This window comes from Pyricularia oryzae, chromosome 1, assembly GCF_000002495.2.
Source record: "Pyricularia oryzae 70-15 chromosome 1, whole genome shotgun sequence".
Lineage (NCBI taxonomy): Eukaryota > Fungi > Ascomycota > Sordariomycetes > Magnaporthales > Pyriculariaceae > Pyricularia > Pyricularia oryzae.
Genome location: NC_017844.1, coordinates 2,653,114 through 2,680,707, shown reverse-complemented (window position 1 = coordinate 2,680,707; position 27,594 = coordinate 2,653,114). Strand labels below are relative to the sequence as shown.

The window sequence follows — 27,594 nt, the reverse complement described above, 5'->3', positions numbered from 1 at the left end:
TCCAAAACCATAAAAATGCGCCCCGTTCTCATCTCCATCTTCCTCGCGGCCACCGCCGTTCTGGCCCAGAACTGCGGTCCCAAGTACAAGAACAAGGTCTGCGCCGCTGGGAGCTGCTGCAGCCAGTATGGATGGGTGAGTAGCCGTCGTCAATACTCTCGAAGAAGCAGCTTTCAGTTTCTACGAGTTCTTTTCGTCAACCTTGTCGCCCGCTGACATGCCCTTCCGAATGCTCTAGTGCGACACCACCGCCGCCCATTGCGACCCGGCCACGTGCAAGCCCGAATTCTCGGGTCAGGGATCTAGCTGCAAGGTGAGAAGGGACTGATACTATAACTCTTTGCTATGACTTTTCAGAACTGCACACTAATCGCGGGGGAAAAAATAACCAAAGGCGAAAACCAATGGCGCCACGACTCTGGTGACCTCTTCCAGGACTCCAGTCACTGCGACTTCGTCAACCACTTCAGCCTCTGGGTCTCAGGCGACGTTCATGATGCAGGTCCCACACATCGACGTCTGCGGCAAAGACTCGGACGGCATCACCTGCCCCGGCGCCGGAACCAATGGGTACTTTTACCGCTGCTGCAGCTCGGCGGGACACTGCGGTGAGTTGTAAAAGCTCGCAGATTGTACTTCTCCTTGGGGAAATCGGGACTGGGCAAATATACTGACAGACTCATCATTTCTTGTCTAAACAGGCCCCAAGAACGACGTAAGCAGCTCTTTTCTACCCTTGTTCTCCTTCCATCTCGCTGTTTTTTTTTTTTTTTTTTTTTTTCAGCAGAAGAGAAGATATATACCAAGCTGTAAGGGCGAGTTTATGAGCAGATCAGCTGACACCACCGGCCCCCAAAATGCAGATCCAGGACGAGGCTATGTACTGCGGCACGGGCTGCCAGCCCGGCTTCGGAAACTGTCTGCTCGGCATGGCCAAGCCGCCCCTGCCAGTCAGCGCTCCCGGAATTGCGCAGGGCGGCGAGACCTGCGGTCCTATCGTGAACAAGAAGTGTGCGACTGGGCTTTGCTGCAGCGGCAGCAACTTCTGCGGTATGCTTTTTTTCTTCTTCTTTCTCCCAGGGCCCCACATTCTATATCTTGTTGATGTTTGCGCTCTGTAAAGCTTGAGCGCGAATGCAAACAAAAATAGAAAGAAAAGCTGACACTTTGCAATTTTTGTAACTTACTATAGGCACTGGCGAGGACTTTTGTGGTGCCGACAACTGGTGCCAGAAGAACTGGGGACACTGCAACTAAGCCTGCGGTGGCTAAAATCTTTGGATGTGGAGAAAAAAGTAAACGGAGGAATTTTCTAGAGTATTAACCAATATAAATACCCAGTGACGATGCGCTAATAATCGCAGTTCGTGGGGTCAGGTTAAACGGGTGGTTATTCTGGCTTAATGCGTAAAATAATTGAAGTTGGGAAAGGGTGGCGCTGTTTCCTAGAATATCTCTACTGCGGCATGATCATCATACCGTTTTAACATATGGCACTTACTTGACTTTTCTTTCTTTTTTTTCTTTTCTTTTCTTTTTCGGTTTTGACTTTGATCCGACAGAAGGGGTCATATTCATGGTGGTGGGAAAAGTATAAGTGGGCTCACGTGATTAGACTTTGCAAGACACTTTTCTGAGCATAACCCCCGCAATTTGGCGCTTCCGAGAAAGCGGCATATCCCATCTTGTCATGTCTGCGAATCGAGTCCCTCTCTTTAAAATTCCAAATCAAACAAGGCCGGGGGGTGGGTGAAGCTCCAAGCGAGCTTTTCGTCTTCCTAGACTAGGGTAACCCCGGGTGGTTTACCATTATCGTCAGGCGCCTACAACCCTCGAACGTCACGGCACAACAAAGTGAGCATGGCGCCCAAATCATCCATCGAAGAGTTCCAGGATCTGCTCGCTGGAATCGTAAGCAAAAGCAAGGATGGCAAGGGTGGTCGGGGACGAATGTTAGCGATCCTCGGCGCAGGTCTCGCAGCACCCTCAGGCCTACCTACGATGCGAGGCCCCGGTGGGTTGTGGCAGCGAAAGACAGCGGCAGTTTCGGAGCCAACAAACAGAACGGACTTGGAGATGGTATGGCTCTACTACGCCTGGCGACACCACCTCACTGCGGGGGCTTCACCCAACGCCGCACACAAGGCCCTTGCAAGCCTGGCGAGACACCGCCATCCCCAAACCTCGTCATCTACAACAGCCGCCCCGCCCACAAAAGATGGGGAATCGGCGGCCTCATCTCTGCCCGGCTTCGAGCTCATGTGCCTGAACCTAAGCCTGGATGATCTGCTCGTACGCGCGGGCTACCCACCCGAGTCCTTACGTGCCGCCTTTGGCTCCAACATGGCGCTTGTCTGCACCGACACATCCACGTGCTCGGCGGTCCGGCGGACCAGCACCACGGACCGACCCTGCCCATCGCTCGTCTCAGAAAGCGACGAGCCGCCGCGCTGGCTCACGGACCCGACGCTCGCCGTACCGGATCTGGAGCCCTCTAGGTTTCCACACTGTGCCGCGTGCGGAAAGCACCTAGTGCGGCCGACCGTCCAGCCCAACCGCCAGGCTCTCGCCGACGTGGATGACTTCGTGGCCAGGAAGCCCGCCGTCGACGTGGCGCTGGTGGTCGGGACGGCGGCAGTCCTGCCCCCCGCCCCGAGGTACCTGCACGAGACTATGAGGCACGGAGCGGTGGTCGTGGTGGTCAACCCGGACCCGGCCGTCGCCGAGGGCTTGCGGGATGAGGATTTCTTCTTTCAAGGGGATGCGGCTGAGATTCTTCCACGTCTGTTCGGCAAGGTTATTTCTTAATTCTAGACCTAGCTGAGGTTGCTCAGAGCAAAACAAAAGAGGTTTGAGCTAGTATAGCTTGGGGAGTGTGTTTACTGTCCCCCTAAAAAAAAAAAGCCATCGACGTGGACCGTTTTGTTGTGCGTGCACGGCACCATAACTGTCGAGCTTTCTTCCGTTTTCGTATTCCTGAAATTTGCCGGATCCGCTTGCTCGTCCAGACGTTTCCAAAGAGCTGGTCTAGACTTGCGGAATGGCATCCGGTAGTGAAAAATAAACTGCAAGCAAGCATTGCCTAATCGTCGTAGTCTGAGGGTTGAGACTGTCGCTTGCCGTCAAAATCGAATGGAACCGAACCATACTTTGAGACTGTTGAGAAATTCGCGCTTACCTACCCTGTCTTTCCAGTGCCGCCATGTGGGGTTTTACCTGTCAGCGACTGTTTCTCTCTGGCATCCATCCCCAAAGCCTAGAATTAAGCTTCCATCAGAATGATCCTTAATTGTACCCGAACTGCACGCACGAGTCTCGTATTGTTTTGCCACACCTTGTTTCTCCCTGTTCGGCTTGTTCCGACAGCAAAACCCTAGGAAGGCGGTAAACATATTTCTACTGAAGTTTCTAAAATGAACCAGTTTTGCCACATATATCAATTCTTTTTAAATTTGCGACGTTGTACAAATTACCGACAAATGTGCGCTACCCGCCGGCGTCAAAAGACGGAAAAGCTCAAGCCAGCAGGTTGTGGTTTAGGGGCCATAATTTGCTTAACGCAAGACGGACGGAAAAACGGAACCCTTTTTTTTGTACTAAAGAAAGAGAAGCCATTCCCACCGTTCCTGCTTTCGCAAAATCGAGGTTCGTCGGAATGCAATTAACCCGATTGTAATATGATAATGAGACGGCTTGAAATGCTGGCCTTCTTGCGGGAAGAAAGAAAAGCGCAAGCAAAAAAAGTCTAGACCTGAGGCCTCGGCACACACCCCCCTTGCCATCGTCACTCTTGGTTTCTCCTTCCCTTCTCCCGTCCCCCACTCTCCCTTTCGGCGTCTTGACGTATGTGGCTAGGGGTCTGCCGGCTTGAGAAGCGCAGTTGTCTTTTTTTTCTTTACTTGTTCTGGCTTAGGCTTTTTTTTTCTCTCTTCGACCCTGCGTCTGCCGTCAGACAGAATACGAGAGTAAGACAGTGGTTGGACGCGTATCCATAAAGGGTCGGGCTATTCGAAATGCAGGGCAATACACAAACGCGGTTAAGGCTTAGCATGCAACAAACCAATGTGACTTTGTTCCATCTGTTTCAAAAAAAAAAAGGCTGTGTTTGTTTGAAGGTTTGAATGGTGATGTTTTTGTCCTTGCGGACTATACCATAGTACAACATATTTTTGTCATAACCGTGTTGCAATGCAGATAATAGTTTCCGCACAAAGGCCCCCTCCCCATCTGCAAGTGAATGACTTGTGTCGTGCCTCTATTTGGAAATCAGAGCTGCACCAAATGCCGTAATACCCAAGGCTAAGACGACTTGGCCGTATTCTACGTAGTGAGTGGGATTGAAGCTGATTGAAAGAGTCCACCCCGGATCCATTATGCCAGGGGGAAAGGAACTGCTAAAAAAAAAAAAAAAAAAAAAGCGATGAGCAAGGAAGATGGGAAAGTGCCAGTGACGACAATTCGGTGCCTTGATGGGTATGCACAATGAGGTCAGAGTGCATCTTTTCTTGGCTCTTTCTTGGCATAGAAAAGAGCCAACGAAAAACGACAAATAGTCGCATTTCCCCCCTTCTAGCCGGTGGGGTTCGTTGCTTCAAAACTGACGATTGGTCCAAAATCTGTAAGCAAGATTTTTGAAGCTCACCACGGGGCGCCAGCAAAGGGAGGGAAGCTAGCCAGCATTACATCGCAGAATGCAATATCACGGGTAATGATGCATGGAGAGAAATGGAAACCTGCCGACGAACCTGGAAGACAAAGAAGCATGCCCGTGTTGGGAGCACATCGGTCCGGTCCTTTCTTTTTTGTCGAGCTTGAACACAGGCTGACTGATTCTTTGGGTCAACATCCATCTTTGTCATGTGGCTTGACTCTTTTGTTCAGCTTCTTATGTTCTAGCTTTAAGGGTCCACGAGGCCCAGAGAAAAAACTAAAAAAGAAAAAAAAGAAGAACAAAAGCCTCCATCTCAAACTTGGTTTGCACGTGGATTGTGGGTGCCGACCCGCCCTATGGATGGAGTACCAATTGCACAACGTTACCTTTAGGAGAGATTGTAAAACAGTTGGATAAAATGATGACAGGTTTTCGTCATATGAGAAGAGACTATCACTTTAAAGGAGATGCCCCAAAAGCAGGCGGATTGAAGTATCACACAATAATGAACGAATAAGAAGCTGTAGCTCTGCACCCTGCCAGATACCCCACCAGCTGGGCAGCACTATGACATCGTTTTGCAGCAAACAAAGAGGATCCTTTTTGTCAGAGCCGAGAGTATGGTATGTATGTAAATAAAGAGGATGGAACATGGGGAGGGGCTTGGGGGTAACAGGGAAAAGAAAGAGAGAGAGAAAAACCCACTCGTATAGAATAGCCGAAATTTGGCAGACAAAGTTTCCGCAAGCGATTCCGCACCCAAAAAGCCAAGGGTTTTTTTTTCTACCGTAATGGACCCCTCACGGGGCTAGACCCGACCGCCTGTTGCCGAGAAGAGGCTGGCCTCGCTGCATTATGCAGGGCACACAGCCGCTAAACGTAAGCGGTTGGCTCCCAAGGGGTTGTTTTTGTTGGCGTGTCTCTCTGTCCCTGGCGATTTTGTGTTGGATCTCGTTTGCAAACCTATTTGTGGTGTCTCAAAATCCTCACCGCAATCTGACACCGCAGCATGAGCCCTGACCTCATCGTGCTTGACGGGCACAAAGTAAAGTCATATATGCCGCTCGAGTGACACTGCTCCTCGTTTGCATATTACCTAATGTAGGTAGGTAGGTACCTGACTGTAGGTACAACTAGGTTTTGTGTACCTCACAGTGTCACCGTTTGCCAGGGTTACAGATGCGACGAAAATAAAATAAAAACAGAAGAAAAAGACATAAGCCCGAAGAATGCGAGCCAGGTCAGCAAAGAAATCAAAAGCGACTGGGGGGCTGACATGCAGCCCGCGTCCAGACCGGTTCTGCTGCAAGGGATTTGACGACTGTTCCTTCAAGGTCTAAAGTACCGAGTTTGGAAATTCATCCCCAGGAGGCGAATCTGGCAGAACATTCGGGTCGTCTTGTCCGTTCCAGACCGGCCGATGATCGACAAATTGCATACTGGCCTGTGTGTGCCTAGAACAGGTCTGTAAAAAATGAAAAAAAAAGTACAGCCCCTAAATGGAATGGCATACTCCGTCGCAAAGGGTTTTTCGTGGTGGCGCGACCAATTTGCGATATAGGACATTACAACGTTGCTTTCATTGTTGTTGTTTACTTTCCGGCGCGTACCCGAGTGTTCTAGACAAAGAAAACTTTAGGGATCCCAGACCTCGGCAAAGAACAAGGCATGAAGTGAGCATGACGACGGGCAACCCGCCCACCTCACTAACCTCCAAGCCACAAAACCCCTATGGCGTCGTGAGGGGTCCTGCTGGATTGTGTCATTCTTTTGTCTCTCCTAGGTTTTGGTGGAGAGCCCTGACCAGCAGCGTGTTCCTGGCGTTTAACGCTAGACGTGCTCGCGACATCCTTCCTCTTTCGTTGGGAAAAGGCTTGATCTCTCTCTCATTCTCACCTTCGGATGAACGTGCGTGATTCGAATTCAGCCAATGCTCCCCATCAGTGTACGTATACTCCATACGTAGAAGAACAAACGAGAGGGGAAAAAAAGAGGAGATAAGTCTCATTAATATCATGCAACTTACTTCTCCCCCCTCTCGACTTCGCAAGCACAGATATGCCCTCGGAGGTTTTGTAATATCAGATTAAACTAGCCTAGAACTAGTAGCAAAACACGACCACTGGACGTGGGTTTGAAATTTAGGGGTTCAAAGAGATCCAATGAAGGGGTGGGTTTCCAAAGGGGATGAACGAGTCTCATCATAAATTGCGCCAAAAGACACGGCAAAATATAAGCTGGCTTAATTACTGTACAATCCCAACACCCAAGTTTATCAGATGGCGGGAGTGGCAAGTAACAAACATCGCCGGTTATACTCCCTTTTTTTGGTAGCCTGATGTGCAGATCCTAATAATATGCTCCGATTCGCAAGGAGCTGGGCAAATCCCCAGGTAATCCCAAGTTTCAGATAGCAGCCGAGCAATTGGAAAAAGGGGCCGGCTGATCAACGCCGGGCTCCTCTATTTTGCTCTCCTCCGTGGCGATGACAGTTACCAACAACCACGTGGGTTGGGCGCTGATCAGTTGCCATCATCTCGTTGGTGGTATGAATTGCCGATAGCGTTGCAACGAATTCCCCGAGTTGACTAATGGCTATCACTAGAAGATGCCAGGCGGGCTTTGCTTCCCGGAGATCCCGTGCGAGCCTTGTGCAAAGGTTTTTATGGGCTCGGGCTTCGGACTCGAGGCCCAAGTAAAGTCGGTATTTGTTCCCAGAGTTATCTCCGCGTTGGCAAAACTTAATGTGGTGATATGCAACGGCAGTAACGGCAGTTAGATGCAGGGACCTTTTACTAGTGAGACTGCTAGCAGAACAAAATCTCGCTCCCATGCACCAAAGGCAAAGCAAAGGCAAAGTAATGTGTACCAGTAAATATAGTCGTAAAAATGTTATCAATTCAATTTTTTCCAAGCATCTGAATAAAAGGTATCTTCGTAAATGACCAAACGCCACAAAAGGTATCATAAGAAATCATCGCTATTTTCCCCTGTAATGCAACCAGTGTACAATGCCTTGAAATTCATCAAAGACCAGTCCAAGTCCAGCTAGTGGAATGATGAGCGCAAAAAAAACACAAAAAAAAACGCCTCGCTTGCGATGTAAATAAAAGAAGGTGAAGTGAAGAAAAAAAAAAGGGGGTAACAGCCAGCCCTAGACAAACCAGGTATTGAAATGAAAACAACGAAATCGATTCGTGAAAAATCTGGCTCATGTCCTCCGGAGATACAAAAGTACCCTTGGGCATGTCTCAGCATATGAGCGCTTAGGCAAAGATCGACGTCATTGCCTTGGCAGAGCCGACCCAAGGGCGGGGCGAAGCTCCAACGCGCAGAATATGGTATGCAAGCGATACCAAAATAGGAAAAACACGACTTTGGAAAACCAATGAGCACTGGCCATGACGTGCAGTGCCGTAGCAGCCAAAAAGTCCAATTCACTCGACGTTGGGTGACGGGTTGAATAAAAGCTGCATGTGCATTTGGATTACTGTGGTTGTGACAAAGTCACATGTTTCCACTAGAACCAAATAACAGATGACAGTGGCTTTGGGCGGCCTCTGCTGCCCAGTGGACAACATTGTTGTTTGTCTCGAGTCATGAATGTCGCTGTTTCCACCTATCAATCCCCTCTCGGGCCCTTCCGAGAATAGAAAAGGTTTGACGATTGGCCTATCGGTAGTCGGATTGCCAAGATGCCATTCTGGCACGACTGGGCCGAATTGGAGAGTAGCGAATGGGCGAGAGACTTGTCGCCAGCTCGGGCCCGTTGATCGGCATCATGAGGATATAACCTTGGTCGTGTTTCAAGTGTTTACCGCCGTCCGTAGCAGTCGGGGCAATTATGCCGCTGATTGACTGCGTCGAGGACAGGGCAAGTCACCAGTGTCGATGATCTTGTAATCCCCCACACCTGGGGCGGTGTCGAGATGTGCCCATCGTGTCGGTGAATTGCACTTGGTCCCATCCTACTCCCAAAGAAATGCCCTTCTCTGAGCTAAGTGGTTGCAAATCAATCAAGCTATCTGAGCTTGCGGATATGGGACGGGGTGAGGTATGTAGGAACGGGAGTAATGATGGCGAGCGAGCCGTGTCCGTGTATGTATGTGTGATTTTTGGTCCAAAGAAAAGAGACGTTGTAGTGGTAGGCAATCATGCATATCCGACGATCTTTGCACACCTCGAGCAGTAGTATATGCCTGTGCCGACTTGGATCATGCCATTCGTGGCAGCATCGTCGGTTGATGTCAGCTCGGTGGATTTGGCACAACGCATGCAGCGAAGGACCTCGACGTATGCGACAGGGTGAACAGCGTCCATGCTGATGCGAGTTGAGGATGACGAGGTGGAGATGTCGGAGTCGGAGGAGGTCGACGAGTATGTGTGTTTCTTGGACGGCCGGGCTGTCCGTGTAGACATAGCGGCGATTTTGTTGTGTGCGCTCAAAGCGAACACTGCCAGGTGTCTTTGAGGCCTTGAGTATGGATTGAAAACTGCCTGGTCTAGTCGGCAGGTGAGAGTGCGATAGGATGCAATCCTTGTTGCTGGTTCGAGATGTTCAAGTATCGTTGGGTTTGGACCATTAGTGGGATCGAGTGTTGCAGCGTCTTTTGACAGCAGAATCAACAGTGTGCGTTGCAGTCTTTGTGGAGGATTTCGTTGTCTGAGCTACTGTTGGATATCAACTACCCAAGGGATTGGAAGAAGATAGAACTGGTTGGGGTTGGTTCGGTAGCTGTGTTTGTTTTGACAACTGGTGCAGTGGTAGAGGAGCGAGGTTGTCTTGATCTGATGAAGAGTGGGAGGGCATACAGATATAATATTAGTAGTACTGAGAGGAACCGCCGGGTCATCTGGATAGCCCCTGTTCCCTGCACGTTGACTTTTTTTCGACTTGTCTAGCACAGGGGGGGCGTGTGGCACAATGGGTTCTGCGACGGGCTTCTACAATAGACTAGACCTAGACCTTGGGGTGGGGGGTGTGAACTGGAAATGGATGGATTGTGTCAAGGTTCCGCCAAGACCAAAGTGGTGGGTGGGTGGTGCGGGTCTGGTCTGGCCGGGCTTCGCAGCACGAGCTTTTTGCTGCTTCTGCGTGAGCTAAAGCTCCGTCCACTCCGCTTCGCGATTGATGCATGTACGCAGCCTGAGAGAACACCGTTTCTAGGTCTTGGCGCCGGACAATCGTAATAAACGAGTCCTATTTTCAAGCTGGCATCATCGCTGCAGTGCAGGACGCAGGCTCTATAAACCCCGTACTGGTCTCTACTGGCCAAGCTGCCTAGCAGGTAAATTATCGCTACTTGTCACAGAAATACTATGGTGGGTTTTTGAACAGATTAACAGATGGGTAGTGGGTGGCTTCAAGCGCCCTGGATTGGTCAAACAAGAGAACGCCTTAGGTAGCGACACAGTGGCTTATGGCTTCATCTCTACGAATACAGTAGGATAGAAGCGTGACAGCGGTCGGCGCACGGCGTCTGTTTTCACTTTCCGCAACACCATGTAAAGCGGGGAGTGAGCGTTTTTCCCAGCCTGCTGATGACTTGACTACAAAACCAGGGGGTATGGGCAGAAAGCAGCAGGCTTCTGCATTGGGCATTTACTATGTCTATTTAACTTTGATTGTTAGGTAATGAGGTATGCATGTAGTCAGGATTACCTCCCTCCGTTTCTTCCGAAGGATGGTAAAAGGTATAACAACGGCCGTTTCGATGGGCAAGTGAAAAACGTCCGTTCGTCGGGGGACGCTAGCTATGTTAAGCCAATCATAAACCGTCGGACATAATGCGGACCCCGCCCCGCACCCACGGCACCTACCATTTGGTTTGAAACATTGAGATTGATTACGTTCAGAACGACGATGGATGGAACTTCCCTAATTGATAGTACAACCTCCACTGCCAACAACTGGCGCCTTGTTCCCACTGGTACCACTCTCGTGGTAGTTGCTGTAGTATCTGTACTACCAGTAGACTGGTGGTACTAAATCGCAGTTATAGGAAGCAGCTTTTTTGCCTAAGCACGGCCAGCGTCTTCCTCACAAACGGGTGGAAGGAAAACCTTGCCAAGGCCCGCATCGTCCAGCGTTACTGGCTCCGTGTCATAGGAGCCAAGCCTGAGCACAAAAACTGATCTGGCCCAAATCCCCGATCTCCATGCCCACCCGTGATTGTGCCACCGGCGGCACTCTATGGCAATTGAAACTGCCCATGAGGCCGGCTTATGGTGCGTTTCTTTTATATCCCTCAGCCCAGCATGATGAGAAGGCACATCATCCAGTGCGCTGCCTGCGTGCCTATTCCTGGGCATCTGGGCAGAAGTTGAAAAGCGCACGAAAGCGTTTCTGGGCGTAATTATGTTACCGATGATTACAATACAAATGAAAGAAGCACCGACGTCAGATTCAGCAAAATGCACCATAAATTTTCTGGGTAAATCGCACGAGAAAGATCGCCAATTTTTTGACGGTATGCCATTCCAGGACATCTATCTCGATTGGCGAAACACAAATTCGCCATCAAAGGTTGAGGCATTGACACGGCCCAAGACCCTAAAATACTGTACCTACTTATTCACATCCATCCTGATAATGAAGCCAAGCAGACCCGGAGATATACCAAGAAACTAGAACTGAGATTCTTGCCACCTCGTGCTAATTACGTGCACGATTACTGTATACCATAGAATAAGTACATTTACGTGTAGGCCTTTTACATTTGAGAGGATCACACATAACGTAGTCAGGTTACAGGCCCAATTCGAACAGCACTTATGGACCCGTCTAGACCTCTTCTTGGTGCCACAGCATTACGGTCTGGTGCAGACCACATTTTGTGTTGGAACCCCCGCTCGACTCGCATCGAGGGTGATGCGCATGACGGGCTTTTCGTTTGTCTTCTTTCCCCCCGCCCTCCCTTGAATATTCTTTTTTATCATCTCTGCACCCAAAAAGCCTACCTGATAACAACTTAGGTACTGTCCCACATTGAACTTTACTTTTGTTTCGTTTTCTGATAAGATTTCACCACGCGTCCTGCTCATCCTTTCCGGCGATACCGATAGGGAGAAAATAAAGTGACTGTCCAATACCTTGGTGTTTTGATTGCAATAAACAAGGAGTCACCAGCCCAGCAGATATTGCGGCACCGTGTGGGTTAGTGTTGGGATTTTCAGCCGGTATCTCCACACAATTTCCGGCCCATTATTTCTTATGCTGAGCCTCCTTCCGACTGCACGGCTTCTCGATTCACAGGTATAATGCATGCCCAGCGGGAGCGCAAAACGGAAACCAGTAAGCATGCGACAGAGCCGACGATCGATCGCATCCCGATACTCGGTGAAGAATGATCGATGCTGAGACGCTTGAAAGAGGGTTAGTTGCCCTAGCCTTAGAATACCAGCCTAGGGTGGTGCCGATTTTCTGTCCTCTCTTTGCTCCCTGCATCGAAAAAGCCGGTACCGACAAAGAACAAGCGTGCGTCGTATTATTGAATATCTCATCAACCACCAAACCCACACACCATCCCTACCGCTGCATATGGCATTAAAACCAATCCATTATGAGGGTTTAGGCAATCATTGTCAAAGATCCATGTTGCTTGGGCAGCACCGAAAAACATAAACGGCTGTTGAACAGCAATCTCCCCAGGATTGGGCAGCTTGGGTCAAAATCCGTCAGAATGTTCTCCTATTTCTGGGGTCTGGACCGCACTTCTCCATTCCTGATGGACATGGCCATCTTGGGAAACTTCTGTTTTGTTGTCAAAAAAGAATACGAGTAATATATTGATGGAGCTTTTCCAGACGTCCTATAGGTGTTTGTAAGTTACATGTAGATTGCCCTCATTGAGACCCACGTTTGAACTTTTATTTTATTTTATACTGCTTACTGGAGACTTGCTGTTATGAATCAATGCGTTTATGGGCTTGATGGGGTAATAACAACAGACATTTGGACGAGTTGCGTCTATCTAGAACAGCACACCGACGATCCGAAAATCACGTAGATGCTTCTCTGGTCCAATATAAGCCACCCCAGCATTTGGGGCAGTCGAGAACAATTCATCTACCTCGGAGCCGAAGAGGGGGCGTGTCTTACTCTTGGCCTGCTAAATTAGTTGAGACGCGCAACCCACCGATTCACATTCATTCAATGGCAGACAGCAATGGCCCCTTTCTTTCCCTTTACCGTAGATATGTTTGACTTGACTACCTGTCTCATACCAAAACTAGGTAGCCAACCATCTAATCGGATGCGACGGCAAACCCCAACAAAGCATTGCCAAAAAAAAAAAAAAAAAAAAGACAGGACGACTGCGTGCTCTTTTTGCCTTGTCATGTACAAAAAAGGCCCTTGAGGGTCACTTACGGATGAAAATTCGGCGGCGGGTTGCAGGCCGTCCCAAAATGTAATTGTTTCCGGAGTTTTGTCCTTCTCACCCAAACAAATAAAGAAAAGGAAAAAAAGGGCGATTATACACAACTGTCTGTTTCCAGCTGTCTGGTAATGTCTTGGCCAATTTCCTCTGTGCGTCTCCACTCCCCAAGACTCGCGATCTCCAAACGATCTTTTTCGATGGGGTTTTAGCGCAATATTGCATATGTAGGGCTCATATCTCATCCCACAATCTCGATGAAAGGGACACATCTCATCTCGATCGCGAAAACGTGTTCCGAATATTTTTTTTTCTCACTCTCTCGTCTTCGCCGCTTGCGATCGATGTTCTAATTGCACTCCATTAACACTATTTCGCGTTCCACTTCGCATGCGACGAACATCAATGCGTTGTTCCGTTTTTCCATTCTATTTTTTAATGTCATCGATGCAGCTCTGCCCTAACCCCACTCACCCAGGCTGTCAAGACCCCATAACTCCTGAAGAACCCTAGGTACTTAGGTACTTACTTGTACACTATGTGGGTTTTCTTGGTAGGTGTGGCTTTTCTGTCGGGGGTGTTTTGAATACAGCGCCTCGTGCCTAAGAGTGGCGAAGCTAAATTACTCTGTAGGTACACGGTCAAATCCTTTTTAATCGATATGCCAAACACAATTGGATCTCGATGTTTATTTGGTTGCACTCAAGGCACTTTACATGCAGCCTTAGGTTAGAGAGCCGAGCCACGCCACTTGGCACTAAGAACCAAGCCACGGGGAAGACGGGAAAAACGGGACTTGCGGGAAGTGTGCATCGACGATGCTTCGGGTCCCTCGGCCTGGAACTTGGGTATTTTCAACGGAGTACCTACAGTATCTAGTAGAAGAAAAAGTGTGCCTGATTATCTACCTGCTCCGTACGGGAGTAGTACAATTGTGGCTTTTTTTAACTAATCTGTAGCGTCGTGTCTTTTTTTTTTGTTTTTTTTTGCCTAGCTCATTTTTTCGATCACGAACCAATGCCGCGCCACGCCGTGTGCGCCTATCTTTGCTATATCGGTAAACCACATCTTCGCCCGAACGGCGGAACTCAAATCGACGATTGCTCGAAGCCCCGTCCCAGCTCTGGATTCCGACCTAGTTCTAGATCGAAACTTTGCTGCCACTGAGCACTGAGCCCACCCCACGCCCACCCCCGATTTGGCAAGTGACAGGCCACGTCCCAACTCCTCCGGTGAAGGTGATCAGCTATGTTGTGAAAGTAAACGTGTGCTATTCATTTACAACCTATCGAAATGCTACTAACGGAACCGGCCGTGGCCTCCCTTGGCACCATCATAGAGTTCGTCTACTTGTGCCCCCGGCAGCACCCTTATTTTACACATTGCGTCTCCGTCTTGCAACCTTTCATCTCATGATTTGAGCGGCTTGCGTTTGCGTTGCACGTAGTATACCCCGATGGCCCGATGGAGGGATAGAAATACAGTGCACTATGCATACACTATAGCTAATGCGCGGAGTCTCATGATCCGACAGGAGGCGGCAGAGATGCTAAGCGAGACGTGGTCGCGATGTTTATTGACTGATTACCACGAGATACCCTGATGAGAGCAGCGTAGCCGTCTATCCAAGGTAGGTAGCTAGGTAAGCTACGTACTGCCGAGGATCCAGTATCTGAGATAGGTTACCAAGCAGCTAATGATGTCTAATATATGAGCTACGGAGCTGGGTATCATCAACAGTTAATTAATGAAAAGCCTACATGGCGAGCTAGGCACCTCTCCATCTTGGCAAGCTCAGGTAGGTATGTTGAACCGAGGTAGGCTTGGCAGGGGTTTGTTGATTGAATATGGGATGTAATCACACCACCTGTTCTGGTGCAAAAAGCATATTCCCAAGCTTGCAACTTCCCGAGGCCGAATTAATCTATCACGGGGTTGAGGTGACAAAAAAGTAACACCGAGATTTTTTTTTTTTTCCTGTCCGATTATTGAGGGGGAAAATCCCCGCGCCCGTGGCCATGACGGGAAATTGCGGAGCCGCTACGTTGGCTACGGGATTTGGTCAAGCCCAACTGGTTGAATGCCATGCCCGGGCATTCCATCCGACCAAGAAAGAGACAGACAGACCCTTTGGGAAATTTCCACGATCTTTCCAAATCATCTCTTGTCTGTTGGTCTTGGCCCCTCCAACAAACTCTCTGTTGGGCTTGTCGTCCTTGCGGACCAACCCCTTTAATTATCATCTTTGTTAATGCATTATCGCTTCCCACGATATCGCACTCAATTGTTTTATTCCGATGTGCGGAAAACGGTACCCTTTTTCCTTGTCTCCTAGTCGCCGTTTTAAAAACTATCAAACCGTTTCCCTCAATTATGTTTATGTGAAAAAAAAGAGTACCCACCGATCCTCCTTATCCACGACAAATAAGCTGTTTATCTGCATAGCTACCGGTTGACCTAGACCTGGAAATGCGCGGGTCTTGTCATCTATGCCAGGTGTCCCAGAGGATGGGATGACGGGGCTATGGCAGCTGCTGCTCCCTTTTTTGGTTGTATGATATTAGAAGAACCATAGGAGGTAAATCTCACTCACATTGGGGCAGGGGAGCATAAGCGATCAGAGATGATACAAAAAAAGAAAGAAGAAAAAATAACATAAACACTTACAAAAAAAAAGACAAATCAAGTCAAGTGCAGGGTCCAGCACTTCAGCCACAAGTTTCTATCCTCGGACGAGTTGGGATGAACAATGCGACAGCACAAAAGTGTCGCCCTTCCAACGTTTGCCCGACTCGGACTTTGCGAGATCGCACCCAAACCCACCTCACCCGCTCAGAATACACTTGCGGTACGCGGCTGGCGCCTCTCCACATGCGGAGTCGTCTCATCTCTCACGTTTATTCTGAAACAGGCGCGCGGGCCGCGCGCGATCTGCCTTCCCTATTCAAGCGACCGATACTACTATCTTTGGGTTCAACGTGTGGGGAGCTGTGTTGGGCCTGACTCGTTTCCAAACCGTGCCAGATCCTGCCCACATGATGTACCCTCTTCAGCGGTGATATGCAAAGCTGGGGAAAAAAAAAAGAGAAAAAAAAGTCCCTAGTCAGTCAGTTGCATTCTTCGATGCGTGGGGGAGATCCGTACGCTTGAGCTTTCCGGCACACCTGTCTTTGTTTCCGTCCCCCTTGTCAAGGGATCGATGCTCTCCAGTGGCATCGTGGGCCGGCACTCCTGCAGAGCGTAAGTTTGTCGGGCGGGTTGCGGGGGCCTGATAGACAAACAGTCTGCAATGAATACCAACCATCCCTCCAAAGACGGGGCCCAGTACCGGTGTGTATGGAGACTCCAAGGGGTTAGAACTTCAAAGGGCTTGATCGGCTCCTGCGATACAACGTCTCCGAGGACCCTGATCCATCTGCTCGAGCTGTGGTCAATCTATCTCTTGCTCGACAATCGCACTTTATTATCCGTGGCAATCTCGGTTACAACCCTATTGTGGTATTTGACCAACAGCTGCCAGTGGTCATCAGTTTGAGGTAAACAGCGTTGTGATTAATCTACTCGGCTATAAAGTTGACAGAAACAAGTGAAAAGAACCGAGATAGATACCACGTTGCATCTTTTTCCGCCGCACATCAAAATTTACGGCGGTGGAGGCCATCCCCTATCAAAGCCCCGGTGCCGCCGGATGTTGTCGCCGTCGGAACTTTCAACCCAAGTCACGACGACGCCAGTGATGCTCCAGAGCTTCTTCATTTTTTTCTTTGTTCTTTTTTTTTCTATTTCTTTTTTTTTTCTATTTCTTTTTTTTTTCTATTTCTTTTTTTTTTCGATCGCCGGAAAAAATACTATGAATAGTGACAAAACTCCACTCAGAGACACGGTGGAAACCGAACAAGCTTCCCTTCCCCTAGACGGCGCTGAAGCTTATAAAGCCAAGATGGGACGAAAAAGGACAAAGCCAGGTGACCAAGCGACTTGACATGTGTACGAGTCTCAGAGACTTGACGAACCCCACGCCCGAAATAAACAGCGTAAGACGTGTCGCGAAAAACATGCCGGCTGATCTTCGACATCTGTCTGCAGCAAATTTGAGAATGGCCTGACAGGACTACTGGGGGTGTGGTACTCTCGTGAATCTAGATTCTTCTGCTTAGCAGGGTTACTCACTTTGGTCCCCCCCTGCTTCCAGCAAACAGAAACAAAAAAAAAAAAAAAGCCGCCTACCCAGCCCGGTAAACCCAAAGCCATGACTGTCGCAAATATGGGTGCGGTGGTTGTGGCTGAGAGAGGCGTGCCCATAAATCATCCGTTCTTTTGTGTTATGTGCATTTATTATTTATCCGCAAGACGACACGATGTCCTCGTTTTTGCTCTATTTTTTTTCTTTTAGTTTCGCTCTTACCGGCCATGCAAGCCATGCCATACCAAAGCCTAACTATCTCTTGCACGAATCAACACATGCGCGTGGCGCCAGAATGAAGCCTGCTTGTCGCCTCAGAAGCCTTTTTTTTCTTTTTTTTCTTTTTTTTTCTCTTCAAAGAGGTAGCGAAAGGTAATAGAAATTGTTCACCACTACGGTCTGTGTGAAAATTTGCTGCTCAAGGCACAAATCGTGTTCTTTTGGTTTAAAAGTTTATGCTATGCAATGATCAGGTGGCACAGCGAACGACTCGGCCTTTGTTATGCAGTTCTAGAACTACCTACGTATTGGAGTTATGATACAATGGGCTCAAAAAGCTTCGCAATCTTTGCCAACCTGGAGCTTCGTCGAGATGAAAGCGTTAGATAGATTGCCTCAGTAATATGGCGTCCCCGGGAAGGGAATATCGGTGCAATGTTAATATACCCGAAACCTGAGTCGTCGATATCAATATGCTGTGGGTTTCTACTGTGCTTCACACAGTTTCCCCCTCACTCGAAATCAAAACAAACAAACCAAACAAAAAGGAATAGGGAGCTTTTTGCCAGGGAACAGCCGCCCTTTTGCCGGACGTACATGAACAACATAAAAAAAAAATGCTTCCTAAGCGCCAGTCATGCCCCAGTCATCCATGGAGCCTTCCAAGCGCCCCCCCTTCTCGTGACAACGCGACCCTTCTATAAGGCGCAGTCACTTTTTCCCAGACACTATGGTATGGCAGGTCACAAACCACGTCTCGGAAAGTCTATTCGTCCTCAAAACGGTAGCTCGGCATCAATGAGAAGCCTCAACAACGTACCCCCTTTGGTCTGGGAGGGTGGCACACACATGAAACTAGATGGTTATGATTGTGTCACTGTGCTCGTGGCGTGGCTAGACAGGAGACATTTTGCTTCAAAAAGGAATAATCTCAAACTGCAGAGAGCATCACAGTCCTTCGTTTGTGCAGCCATTCACCCTCTGCCCAGTAACAGCTGCCGCTGGACGTAGACAAGCTGGTATGGGTTTATGTCACTGTAGACTGTGCTGGTTCCTACGGAGGTTGGAGGCACTAGCTTCTAGATACGTGAAACAGTATTTGTATATATTAATGAATACATCTGGTGGTCTTGAAATCGTTATGAGTATCAACAACCTGCCCGTGGCTTCAACAAACCGTTCAAGCAGACAACCCTGTCCTGCAACGTTGACTGGCATGCATGCCTCTGAATACCTTTGAGTATGCACCATATTAAGGCTCTGTCCCAGTATTAGTGAGCTCGTAAATATCAAGAGCTTGCCATGGGTTTCCTGCACTCTTCAAGCAAACCCTAGAACAATATTCCAAATACCTTCTGTACACCAGCGATCTTGTGCTATCCGTACGTGATATCCCCACGGTAACCTACGGTAGCAGGCTCGTGTATGTTTACTTTTGCGGCCACGTTCAGCTCCGTTACATGCCCAGGTCCGAGAATCAACGCCAGTGCAGACCAGTGCAAGAGGTAATCTGTCGGCAGCTCACGAGCTGATACTCCTCATATGCCCGTCCAAGGAAAGGGATTTATTTCCCTTGATAGTATACAGCAAGAGGGGACTCATAACCACAATGAACATAGCAAAGTCGGGATCCGGTGTTCGGTAACTATGACTGAGGGGGACGCTAGGAATAGTACTTGGCTGCCAATCGTAAACAGACTTAGATCAACATTATCCATGCAAGTGACCTTGTGGCATGCTCAAGTACAAGAGCACATGTACCTTTGATGAATGCCGTGTGAGTGCTGCAACAGCTCACTTCAGGGGTGGCATATGGACAGGGCCGTTAACACTGCGTCGAAGTCAATCCCAAAGACAGACAGACACTCGTTGGTCAAGAAAGTCCTTTGGGTCGACAACAGACTTGCACGTCAACCTAGTTCTTATAATGTTGAGCTTTGTAAATTTTTTTAAATAGTTACTACAGCACATTGTGCTAGCTGTGACTGTACAAAGGAGACCGCAGCAGTGGTAGAGTGACGAGAAGATAAACGGCCAGACCATCCGGAAACTCCGTTGCAGTCCTGGTTTGGGGAATAAAAAATGACAAAGTCAACCTGTGACACCACCTTCTGAACATGAACAGAAAAAAAACACCAACCAAACCTTCTTAAGACCATAATCTTTCAGGCTCACAGTAATAAATACCTCTAAACTAAGCAACACCTTTTTACCCAGGGCGGTATGAGAAATGATTTACTGGCTCCAGGAGGAACCAACAAGACAGAGACGAGACTCCAATCTAAAAGACAGCAAGTGTACGCTAAATTCCAAGAAGCAAATTTTGAGAACGAAAAAATGACAAAGAGAAGCCAGTGGGTTGTGGAGGTCGGAATTATGTGTCGAGTGCGTGCTTTGGGATGCAAAACACCCAGTTGTTGATAAGTAGTTGTAGTTGTGATGATCGGCGCGAGAGTCGGGGCTGGTGTGGAAACGGGTAATGTGATTCGAGATCTCGAATAGGGTCGAAGTAGATTGTACAAGGAAAGTCGTAAAGTCGTACAGACAAAGTCAAGGTGCTGGACGTTTTGAATGTCTGATGTAAGGCTCCAAATGAACACAGTTGGCTGATGATGCCTGCCGCATCCGGCCGGTGGGAAGTTGGAGTGCTTGGGCTGGTGTGAGTTCGCCATACAAAAGAGCATGGGCTGTATGCCATCTCGCATGGTACATTATATCGCAAGCTTTTGGTACCATCACGATCCACAAGCTGTCGTTGCGTGGGCCTCGAATCCCATGGGCCTGATCTGGGGGGTGAGGTGCAGGCACATATTCGACCATACCGCTTGTGCCCTGGGCTTCAGCCTACATAACAATGCAGCACATGCATCCGCTATCCCTCTTTTTCTTCTCCTCTTTTTCCTGGACGGGAGCAGCAGGCGTTTGGTGAAGCGGTGAGGGGAGCCCTGGGGCTGGGTTACCTCTGGATCCGGGAATCGGGCTGATGGGCTGTTCCTGAACCTTTGGTATCGTGGAGTATGACCCAGTTCGTTGTTGGCGGAGCGAGTTGTGTCGGATGGAAGGGCTTTTGATAGCTTCTGTTTTTAAGGGCCAGTCGGGGGCCTGTGTCTCGTCCGTCTGCTTTTCGTTTGCCTCATCGTTCGGTGGGGGTTGAAGAAGTTGGCTGTTTCTATCGGGAGGCGACAAAAGACCGTCGTCGCTCAGCGGCCTAAACTCCTTGTCATATACACTACCAAACTTGCCCTCGCGCTCCCACTTCTCCTGCTGTAATCGCTTGGCCACCGTTGGAAGAAGTTGCTGGTCTGGCGGTAACCTTGGGTCCGGCTTGTACGCCGAAACCATCCATGGCGGGTCGCCCTCTGGTTGCTTAGTCATAGGTGACGACGGCGTAAGCTCACGGTCGCCTGACCTTGTGGTTGGTCGCGTTGCGGTACTGCTACTAGATGAATCCTTGCGAGAGCCGCCGCGGGTTTTTGGTCTGCCGTTCGCTCCTGTCACCTTCGCAGGCCCCGAGGTTTTCCTAGCTGCTGGCTTTTTGGGTGAGGTGTCGGTCGCCGCGCGCTTCGTCTGCTTCTGGCCCGGAGTGACAGCAGGTGAAGCCGCCGGTTCGAGTTTGGTGCTCGCACTACTGCTCCTCGCTCGTGTCCTGGGCATCTTGATGCTTTCCATCTCATCTGCGGGGCTGTTCTCCCTCTTCCTCGCAGCTGGTGACTCCCGCTCAATGTAGTCTACCGGTATTGGTGCCGGGCTAACCTTGGCTACCGGTATCTTGGATGCGCCTTTTGAAACTGGAGTCGACGTCCAATAGTTGGACTCCATCTCGTCAGCGACCTCCTCGGGTAACCGTAAGTCCCAACTGGGAACCTCAATTTGCTGAGCCTTGGTCTCTCCATATGCGTCTCTTCCACCAGCAAGGTTCGAATTCTTCCTTGATCTGGTCGCGCCGTTTGTGGATTCACTCCTGGTCCGCGAGCCATTTGCGTGGACTCGCGGGCGACTACGTGAGCGGGAACGATTTCTCGAGGCGGCGGGAAGGATGATTCCTGCGGCTTGCAGCTCCTCGCTTTCTATCCGAGCTAGCTTGTCCCTGTGAATCCATTTCGAGGCCTCGTCGGTGCCTGCTGAACCGTCGCTCGATGACCCGTAGTCGGCGTTCGCTCGTTTGCCGTTCCTGTGGCCACCAGAAACCTCCCCGATGCTTTCTGATGGACTCACAGCCCCATTACCACCACCGTATGACCGGTACGCAGTCGCTCCTGGCATGTCGCTTCCGTAGGTAGAATCGACCGAGAGCCCGACCTCTCTACTTATCTTACGGGAAATCGGCGCGTGCGACGAGTACGGGTTCGAATTGCCGTTTTGAGAGATCAGCGTTGATCTTGTCTGGCTGTTGATGGATGCATGATTGGAATTCGTGGTGGGCGTCTTCTTGAGTGCCATCGGATTCTGATGTTTGGAGAGGAAAGACGAACCAGGCGCGTTAGTTATTTGTTAGTCAAGAGCAGGAAATGCAGGGCAGATCCCAGAAGTCAAATTTCGGCCCAAGCACGAAGTAGGTATACGGATACTGCATTGCACCAGGTATATCGGAGGGTATAGCATAAAGTAAGGCGGGACACCCGATTGGATCCAGGGTGATCCATTGATTGTTCACATACCTCGTCATCTCCGCCAGAGAAATCGTCCCAAGTATCGTGATATCCGTTGCTCAACTTGTTGCTGCCGTTGGTAATGCCATGTGAACTGCTCGGGGGAGTGAGAGCAGTCGAGGCGACTGTCGACATGGCGGCAGCCGCCATGATGGATTTCCAGGGCCCAGACACGCAAATTCACGTGGCTGCCCAGGTGCGACGGATGCGCTGGGGCCACCCTATTGTTTTTGGTTGGAAACGTGCCTGCTGGATTCGGGCGTTCGAGTCGGGATTTGCAGTAGGTGCTGGACAGTGGTGGCTCGTGTTGGTGATTGGACGGTATGAGGCGCCGCGGGACACCAGTGTCAGAGTAGTGCTGTTTCGGCCAAGATGATGAGGTGAAGAATGGAACGAGGTGCAAATTAGGCTTTGACACTGGCGTCAAACCCGTCCCAAGTGCTGTAGTATGTTTTGTTGATCTGCTCGGGAATTTGAATTGAACAATTTTTGATGTGCTGTTCCCAGTGGTGGACTTGCTAAGGTCGGTAGCAGAGCCTGCTTGAAATTTGCTAGGGACGGGATGATGTCCTTCTGTCGTAATATGATTCTTGAGTTCTTTCGTTTTTACCACCTCTTTTTTTTTGTTGGTTACAAGTGACCAGCTCGCGCGCGTGCCCTTTCCCCAGATCAACGGGCCGATCAAGGCGTAAAATAGAAATAGAAATAGCAAACGAATGAATGTCTCGGACGATCTAAGTCAGCCCAATGACATGGATGACAATGCAATTAGAAAACACACACAAAAAAAAACACCACAAAATATGTGCCTGTCCGACGCGACAGTCCTGTCAATGGCTGTGAAGGATCTGTCGGCGAGAGGAAAGAGAGATGGCAGGCAAGCTGGGACTCACAATAACCTCCGAACGCCTCACGAAAAACAACGGCCCCTGTCAGGTCAACCAACGGTGGTAGGGAACTCCGCTCTTACTCCTCGTCCTGACAATCCCCCAAGCGGACCCTGTCCAAAGTGGACCCACAACGAATGGACGTTTAGATTGTGACGCTAACTTCTTTTTTTCTTCTTTATCCCTTTAGTTTGAGGGGGAAAACTCAGATGGACGGGGACTAGACACCCAGCCCCCTTTGACAAGTTGGAAAGATTGGCAGCAAGATGCAAAAGAAAATAATACAGACAAAGCCTCGACACCATTGGGTGTGGTATTGTCCTGAGACCTAGGGCTTTGCTGTCGCGGACATGTCATGCTTGGGGGGGGGGGCTCACATTCGATTCAGAAGCACAAAGCCCAAAACTATGAGCAGCATCCATCTGTACCACCGGCAATCGCCGATTGCATTATTTTTTTTACTGGTTGAAGAAGTGTGGGGTCTTTCACATCGCTATCGTACAGGTTCTGTTGCGTTGCCGAGCTGTGCCAACCACGGTTCTTGTACGCATGGACATGATCTGGATAGGGGTTGAGTCGATGCATGACGAGCAGTGCCACCTAGCAAGGGAGTAAGTACAGACAGTACTTCTGATTGCTTGAATAATTATTGCACATATGTTTCGAGAAAAAAGATGCCGATTTTTCTGGCAAGGCTGTACTGCCACAAACAGACAGGGCTGGTGGTTGACTGATGCTTGGGTTTGCCTACCTCCTCAAGGTACCTTATCAACATACCCTACCCCTGCACTACGCCAGGTTTTCTGATGCGAGAACTATTTCGACCTTCTGCAAACCAGGGGCGAAATAGGGATTCCTTAGTTGTGAATGGTCGACATTCTAGAAGTTGGTCAGCTGTCGCGGTATTTCCGGGGCCAACCAAGACACTGAAGTCGCCAATTGGGATTCCGCGACCCTCTGGAAGGATTGGAAAAGCAACTAAAAATCTTGATGGGAATCATCAAGTCGAAAACGCCGCCGTTTCAACGACGGGTTGCGCCGATTCCATTTCAGCCCCCAGGCGGTCCATGTGCCAAGCTTTGTCAGGTGTCTGTTAGTTATGCTTTTGACATCTTTCTTGACTTTGTGACATATGTCTTCGCTTTTCTGACACCCACTTTCATTTTATTTTCGACGGAAAGCGCCGTTCAGAGAAACAAAAGGATCTGGGCGCGCGACTCACATCTGTCAACGCGGCCCCGCGATTAATCGCAGAAGCTCTGTATTTACCTTGCCTTACGTCCGTCACTTGTAGTGGATGGAGACTTCCTTGTCTCGGGAGCTCCCATTCTCGCAAGCCACGGTCTCATTCATCGGCGACCAGATAGATCAAGGGACAAAAAAGAACAGAAACTTGACACCAGCGCCCAGATTTCAGCTGCGACAATTAAAGGTTTCTGACGTCGCAGAACCTTTTCCCCCGCCAGGTCTTGGAGACAGATGTGAAGCTTTCAGCGCGTGCGTCATTGGAGCCATGTCAAATCCCGCTTCACATAATCAAACTCCCAAGCCGGCCCGGGTTCGGCGGACGAGATTTGTCTGCATTTCTGATACCCATAATCATGAATTGAAGCTTCCCAAGGGGGACGTGTTGATTCATGCTGGGGATTTGACAAATCAAGGCACTTTCTCCGAGGTAGGATTCATCATTGACAAAGCTGCAGGCAGTATCGTTTGGACGAGATGAGCACTCTAGGTACATAAAGGCTGATGACCATACTCTTCCCGGTACTTCACTTAGCTTTCCAAGGCTGTCAGATGGTTGGAAAAGACTGATTTCGAGGCCAAAATAGTTATAGCTGGTAAGACAACGGACTGCCTTTATTTGATGCATGCGTAGTCTCGCCGCTGTCAAGGACCTACTCGCCCTAAGATAACATTTCGCTAAGAGCCATGTCCAAAGCAAAGGAAATCATGACATAAGCTTGGATGCCGAGTTCTACCAACAGTATGGAACGTATTTCCACAACCAGCGGCTTGAATCGCCCCCTGAATGCATCGAGCTACTCAAGTCGAGCCCCAGCATAACCTACCTCTGCCAGAGCAGTGCTAAAATACGACTCTCAAGCCCCAGCGGGCCTCGCACAGAGTTTACCGTCTTTGGGTCTCCATACAGCCCACGGAATGGTCTTTGGGCCTTCAGCTCTCGCGACCCAGACTTGCCAGATTCCTCTTCTACCCTGTCAAGCACTACGGCCGTGGCAAGCAGATCTGGCACAAAACATCGCAAAAGCAAACGTCCGAGCGAACCGGCAGCTTCATTTGGCCCCTCGGCCCCACAGCTCTGGGACGCCATCCCTTTGTCTACAGATATAATCGTCACGCACACGCCGCCACGTCGGCATTGCGACGGGATCGGGACGCACCGGGGATCTCTAGGCTGCGAGGCTTTGCGTCGAGCGCTGTGGCGCGTGCGCCCTCGCCTTGCAGTCTGTGGCCATGTTCACGAGGCAAGAGGTGCCGAGACGGTCCGCTGGGACTTGGACGGTGGTCCTCAGTCACTGGAAAGGGATTATAAAGAGAAGAGTGTAACAGTATGGGAAGATACAAGCGGGATCGGTAACAAGATTGCTCTTGTCAACCTGACGGGTGATCCGAGAAAGGGGAGAACGGGGCTCGATAACGACGGTGCCATCGACACAGTGTTGAGCCAGACAGATGGAACTTTCTCGACTGAGGAGGGACAAGGGAACAGTGAAGCATGTGATGTTCCCGAGTTGACCAGATGTGCCAAATCTGGCAATCTGCAGAAGCCCACACCCTCCGGAAAAGAATCACCAACCTTGGCTGGCAGCATGAGTCGTCGGGAAACGTGCGTGGTGAATTGTTCTGTCATGGCAAACAGCTACCCGCATGTGGGTGGCAAACGATTCAACAAGCCGATCGTGATCGATCTAGATTTGCCCACATGGGAGGACGTCTAGACTACCTATCTGACGGTACAATACGACAAAACAAACAAGACGCAAACAAAAAGGGCCAATGCGTCCCCGTTCGAAAACCTCAACGAAATGTCGCGTACAAAGTACCTAGCTCTCGGTCACAAATGTTGAGTGGGCTTACGCCTCCATTCCAGATTCTTGTAGGCAGTTGCGTCCGAACCAACCACGTTATACCCAGAACCCTGTCGAGGCTGAGCCTCTTCGCGGGGGTAAGACGCGTCTTCGGAAACTAAAAGTTTGTAAACTTTGCTATGACATCCGCACTACTAGTGCGCAAAGGTTCAACTTTCTTTGTCGTCGCAACGCAAGCCCCCATCGCCTCAAGAGGCCTCCCAGACGGTAGTTGCTCTACCCAAGTATAGACTAGAAGAGAGAGAGTTGCAGGGGCGCAGTATACTATCCACTCCGATCCTCAACCAGTCATAATTGACTATGATTGTATTTGCAATTATTCAATCGATAGGACCAAGATGCTAAGAAAAGCAAAATGAATTTAGAGCATAAGCAAAAATAATAGGCCTCGGAAGGCAAAATTCACTGTGCTGAAATCGCTACCACCAGTCAAGCAGCGAGCCGAGGTCCATAGTAAACCCGTGACGCTTAGCTCATGAACTTGTCTTACACGAGTGGTTTACCATAAGAGAAGGCTTGTGAGAGACAAAGGATGTGTAACCACATGCACTCAACCTAGACAGGTAGGCATGTAATTAATGCATGCACACAGCTGAAAATGACCCCGGCGCATATGACAAGCAACAACAGTCTTGACACGCTAATCAGGGAATAATGTTGGTTCGACGACCAAAACCACACCCATATGGTCAGCTTCATGGATTTCATTGAACCATCGCTCATACTGTAGGGCGCTTCCAGACAGACAGAGTACTCGTTTTGGGCAAGAATTCCACCTTATAGATACCATTTTAAGGTCTTGAGAGGCATGCAAGGCATTGTATCACACAGTCACAGGCAACTTTTGGCGGCTGATAAAGGGACTATTTGGTTAGCCCCCCTGCAGCTTGCATCCTGCATAGCGAATACTGGCTTTTTAGACTAGTGGTGCGGCAAAAGACCCCAGTAGTCTGTGCATGCGGAGGAACTACGGTACAATGTGCATAGGGGAAGCCCCTCTGCATGCACCTTGGCTGCCTGTCAGCCTATCTTTGCTGTATGTATGTTGATGTACATACCTACCTACATGTACAGTGTTATGTGCGTGGTTGTTGACATGGGGGTCACAAACAGCTACGTAGCTTACGTAGTTTTCTCCATCTTGACGGACACACACAAATACCGGTAAATGTGAATCATGTGTTGCGCAAATCAAGCAGAGGTTAACAGTATCAGAGGAAATGCTTGAGTCCATTATTATCGCTTTAAACCATCACCCGGTAAGCCTCTCTAGAGATGTATCGTCATCTCCATCAGCTTACACACCATTTTACACCGCAGACTATCTGCTGCCGAGATCCTATACTGCCTCTTTCTGTCAGGTTACGCGGCGATAGTCACTGCACAGCCCTTGCAGTGACTAATGACGCCTGCCTCCCATTCGCTGCGGCCTGAGTACCTCCTAAGAGTCGCCTCCGCCACAGAGAACCCGAGCTGAACGAGGTACCGTAACCCCCCCCCCCCCCCCCCCCCCC

At 49.6% G+C, this 27,594-nt stretch overlaps 6 protein-coding genes across 6 annotated transcripts; 3 read left to right on the top strand and 3 right to left on the bottom strand.

Moving 5' to 3' along the window:
- Positions 1-15: 15 nt before the first annotated feature.
- On the top strand, positions 16-1,257 carry MGG_06771 (uncharacterized protein; the record flags this gene model as incomplete). Its single annotated transcript, XM_003709439.1, has 6 exons — positions 16-135; positions 239-313; positions 395-608; positions 702-715; positions 864-1,050; positions 1,193-1,257. The coding sequence occupies 6 exons, from the start codon at positions 16-18 to the stop codon at positions 1,255-1,257; spliced, it is 675 nt and encodes a 224-aa protein (XP_003709487.1).
- Positions 1,258-1,630: 373 nt separating this feature from the next.
- MGG_06770 (uncharacterized protein) lies at positions 1,631-3,013 on the top strand. Its single transcript, XM_003709438.1, has one exon. It carries the CDS (start codon positions 1,861-1,863, stop codon positions 2,806-2,808), a length of 948 nt encoding a protein of 315 aa, XP_003709486.1. The 5' UTR covers positions 1,631-1,860; the 3' UTR covers positions 2,809-3,013.
- A 4,419-nt stretch (positions 3,014-7,432) lies between these two features.
- Positions 7,433-9,587, bottom strand: MGG_06769 (uncharacterized protein). The gene has a single exon (XM_003709437.1). It carries the CDS (start codon positions 9,068-9,070, stop codon positions 8,804-8,806), a length of 267 nt encoding a protein of 88 aa, XP_003709485.1. The 5' UTR covers positions 9,071-9,587; the 3' UTR covers positions 7,433-8,803.
- Positions 9,588-14,117: 4,530 nt separating this feature from the next.
- MGG_16165 (uncharacterized protein) lies at positions 14,118-14,412 on the bottom strand (the record flags this gene model as incomplete). Its single annotated transcript, XM_003709436.1, has 2 exons — positions 14,118-14,275; positions 14,334-14,412. 2 exons carry the CDS (start codon positions 14,410-14,412, stop codon positions 14,118-14,120), a joined length of 237 nt encoding a protein of 78 aa, XP_003709484.1.
- A 4,891-nt stretch (positions 14,413-19,303) lies between these two features.
- MGG_06768 (uncharacterized protein) lies at positions 19,304-22,956 on the bottom strand. The gene is made up of 2 exons (XM_003709435.1): positions 22,090-22,956; positions 19,304-21,877 (listed from the first exon to the last, which is right to left on the bottom strand). Exons 1-2 carry the CDS (start codon positions 22,228-22,230, stop codon positions 20,276-20,278), a joined length of 1,743 nt encoding a protein of 580 aa, XP_003709483.1. The 5' UTR covers positions 22,231-22,956; the 3' UTR covers positions 19,304-20,275.
- A 351-nt stretch (positions 22,957-23,307) lies between these two features.
- MGG_14587 (Ser/Thr protein phosphatase) lies at positions 23,308-26,490 on the top strand. Its single transcript, XM_003709434.1, has 3 exons — positions 23,308-24,642; positions 24,748-24,808; positions 24,915-26,490. Exons 1-3 carry the CDS (start codon positions 24,265-24,267, stop codon positions 25,928-25,930), a joined length of 1,455 nt encoding a protein of 484 aa, XP_003709482.1. The 5' UTR covers positions 23,308-24,264; the 3' UTR covers positions 25,931-26,490.
- The last annotated feature ends 1,104 nt before the right edge of the window (positions 26,491-27,594 follow it).

What these genes read in the sequence shown, in the direction of transcription:
- MGG_06770 (XM_003709438.1), top strand. Translation starts at nt 1,861, where the DNA reads ATGGCGCCCAAATCATCCATCGAAGAGTTCCAGGATCTGCTCGCTGGA.
- MGG_06769 (XM_003709437.1), bottom strand. Translation starts at nt 9,070, where the DNA reads ATGTCTACACGGACAGCCCGGCCGTCCAAGAAACACACATACTCGTCG.
- MGG_06768 (XM_003709435.1), bottom strand. Translation starts at nt 22,230, where the DNA reads ATGGCGGCTGCCGCCATGTCGACAGTCGCCTCGACTGCTCTCACTCCC. An exon ending in TCTCTGGCGGAGATGACGAG is followed by an intron (nt 21,878 to 22,089) that starts GTATGTGAACAA and finishes TCCAAACATCAG; the next exon opens with AATCCGATGGCACTCAAGAA.
- MGG_14587 (XM_003709434.1), top strand. Translation starts at nt 24,265, where the DNA reads ATGGAGACTTCCTTGTCTCGGGAGCTCCCATTCTCGCAAGCCACGGTC. An exon ending in ATCAAGGCACTTTCTCCGAG is followed by an intron (nt 24,643 to 24,747) that starts GTAGGATTCATC and finishes TACTTCACTTAG; the next exon opens with CTTTCCAAGGCTGTCAGATG. An exon ending in GGCCAAAATAGTTATAGCTG is followed by an intron (nt 24,809 to 24,914) that starts GTAAGACAACGG and finishes TCCAAAGCAAAG; the next exon opens with GAAATCATGACATAAGCTTG.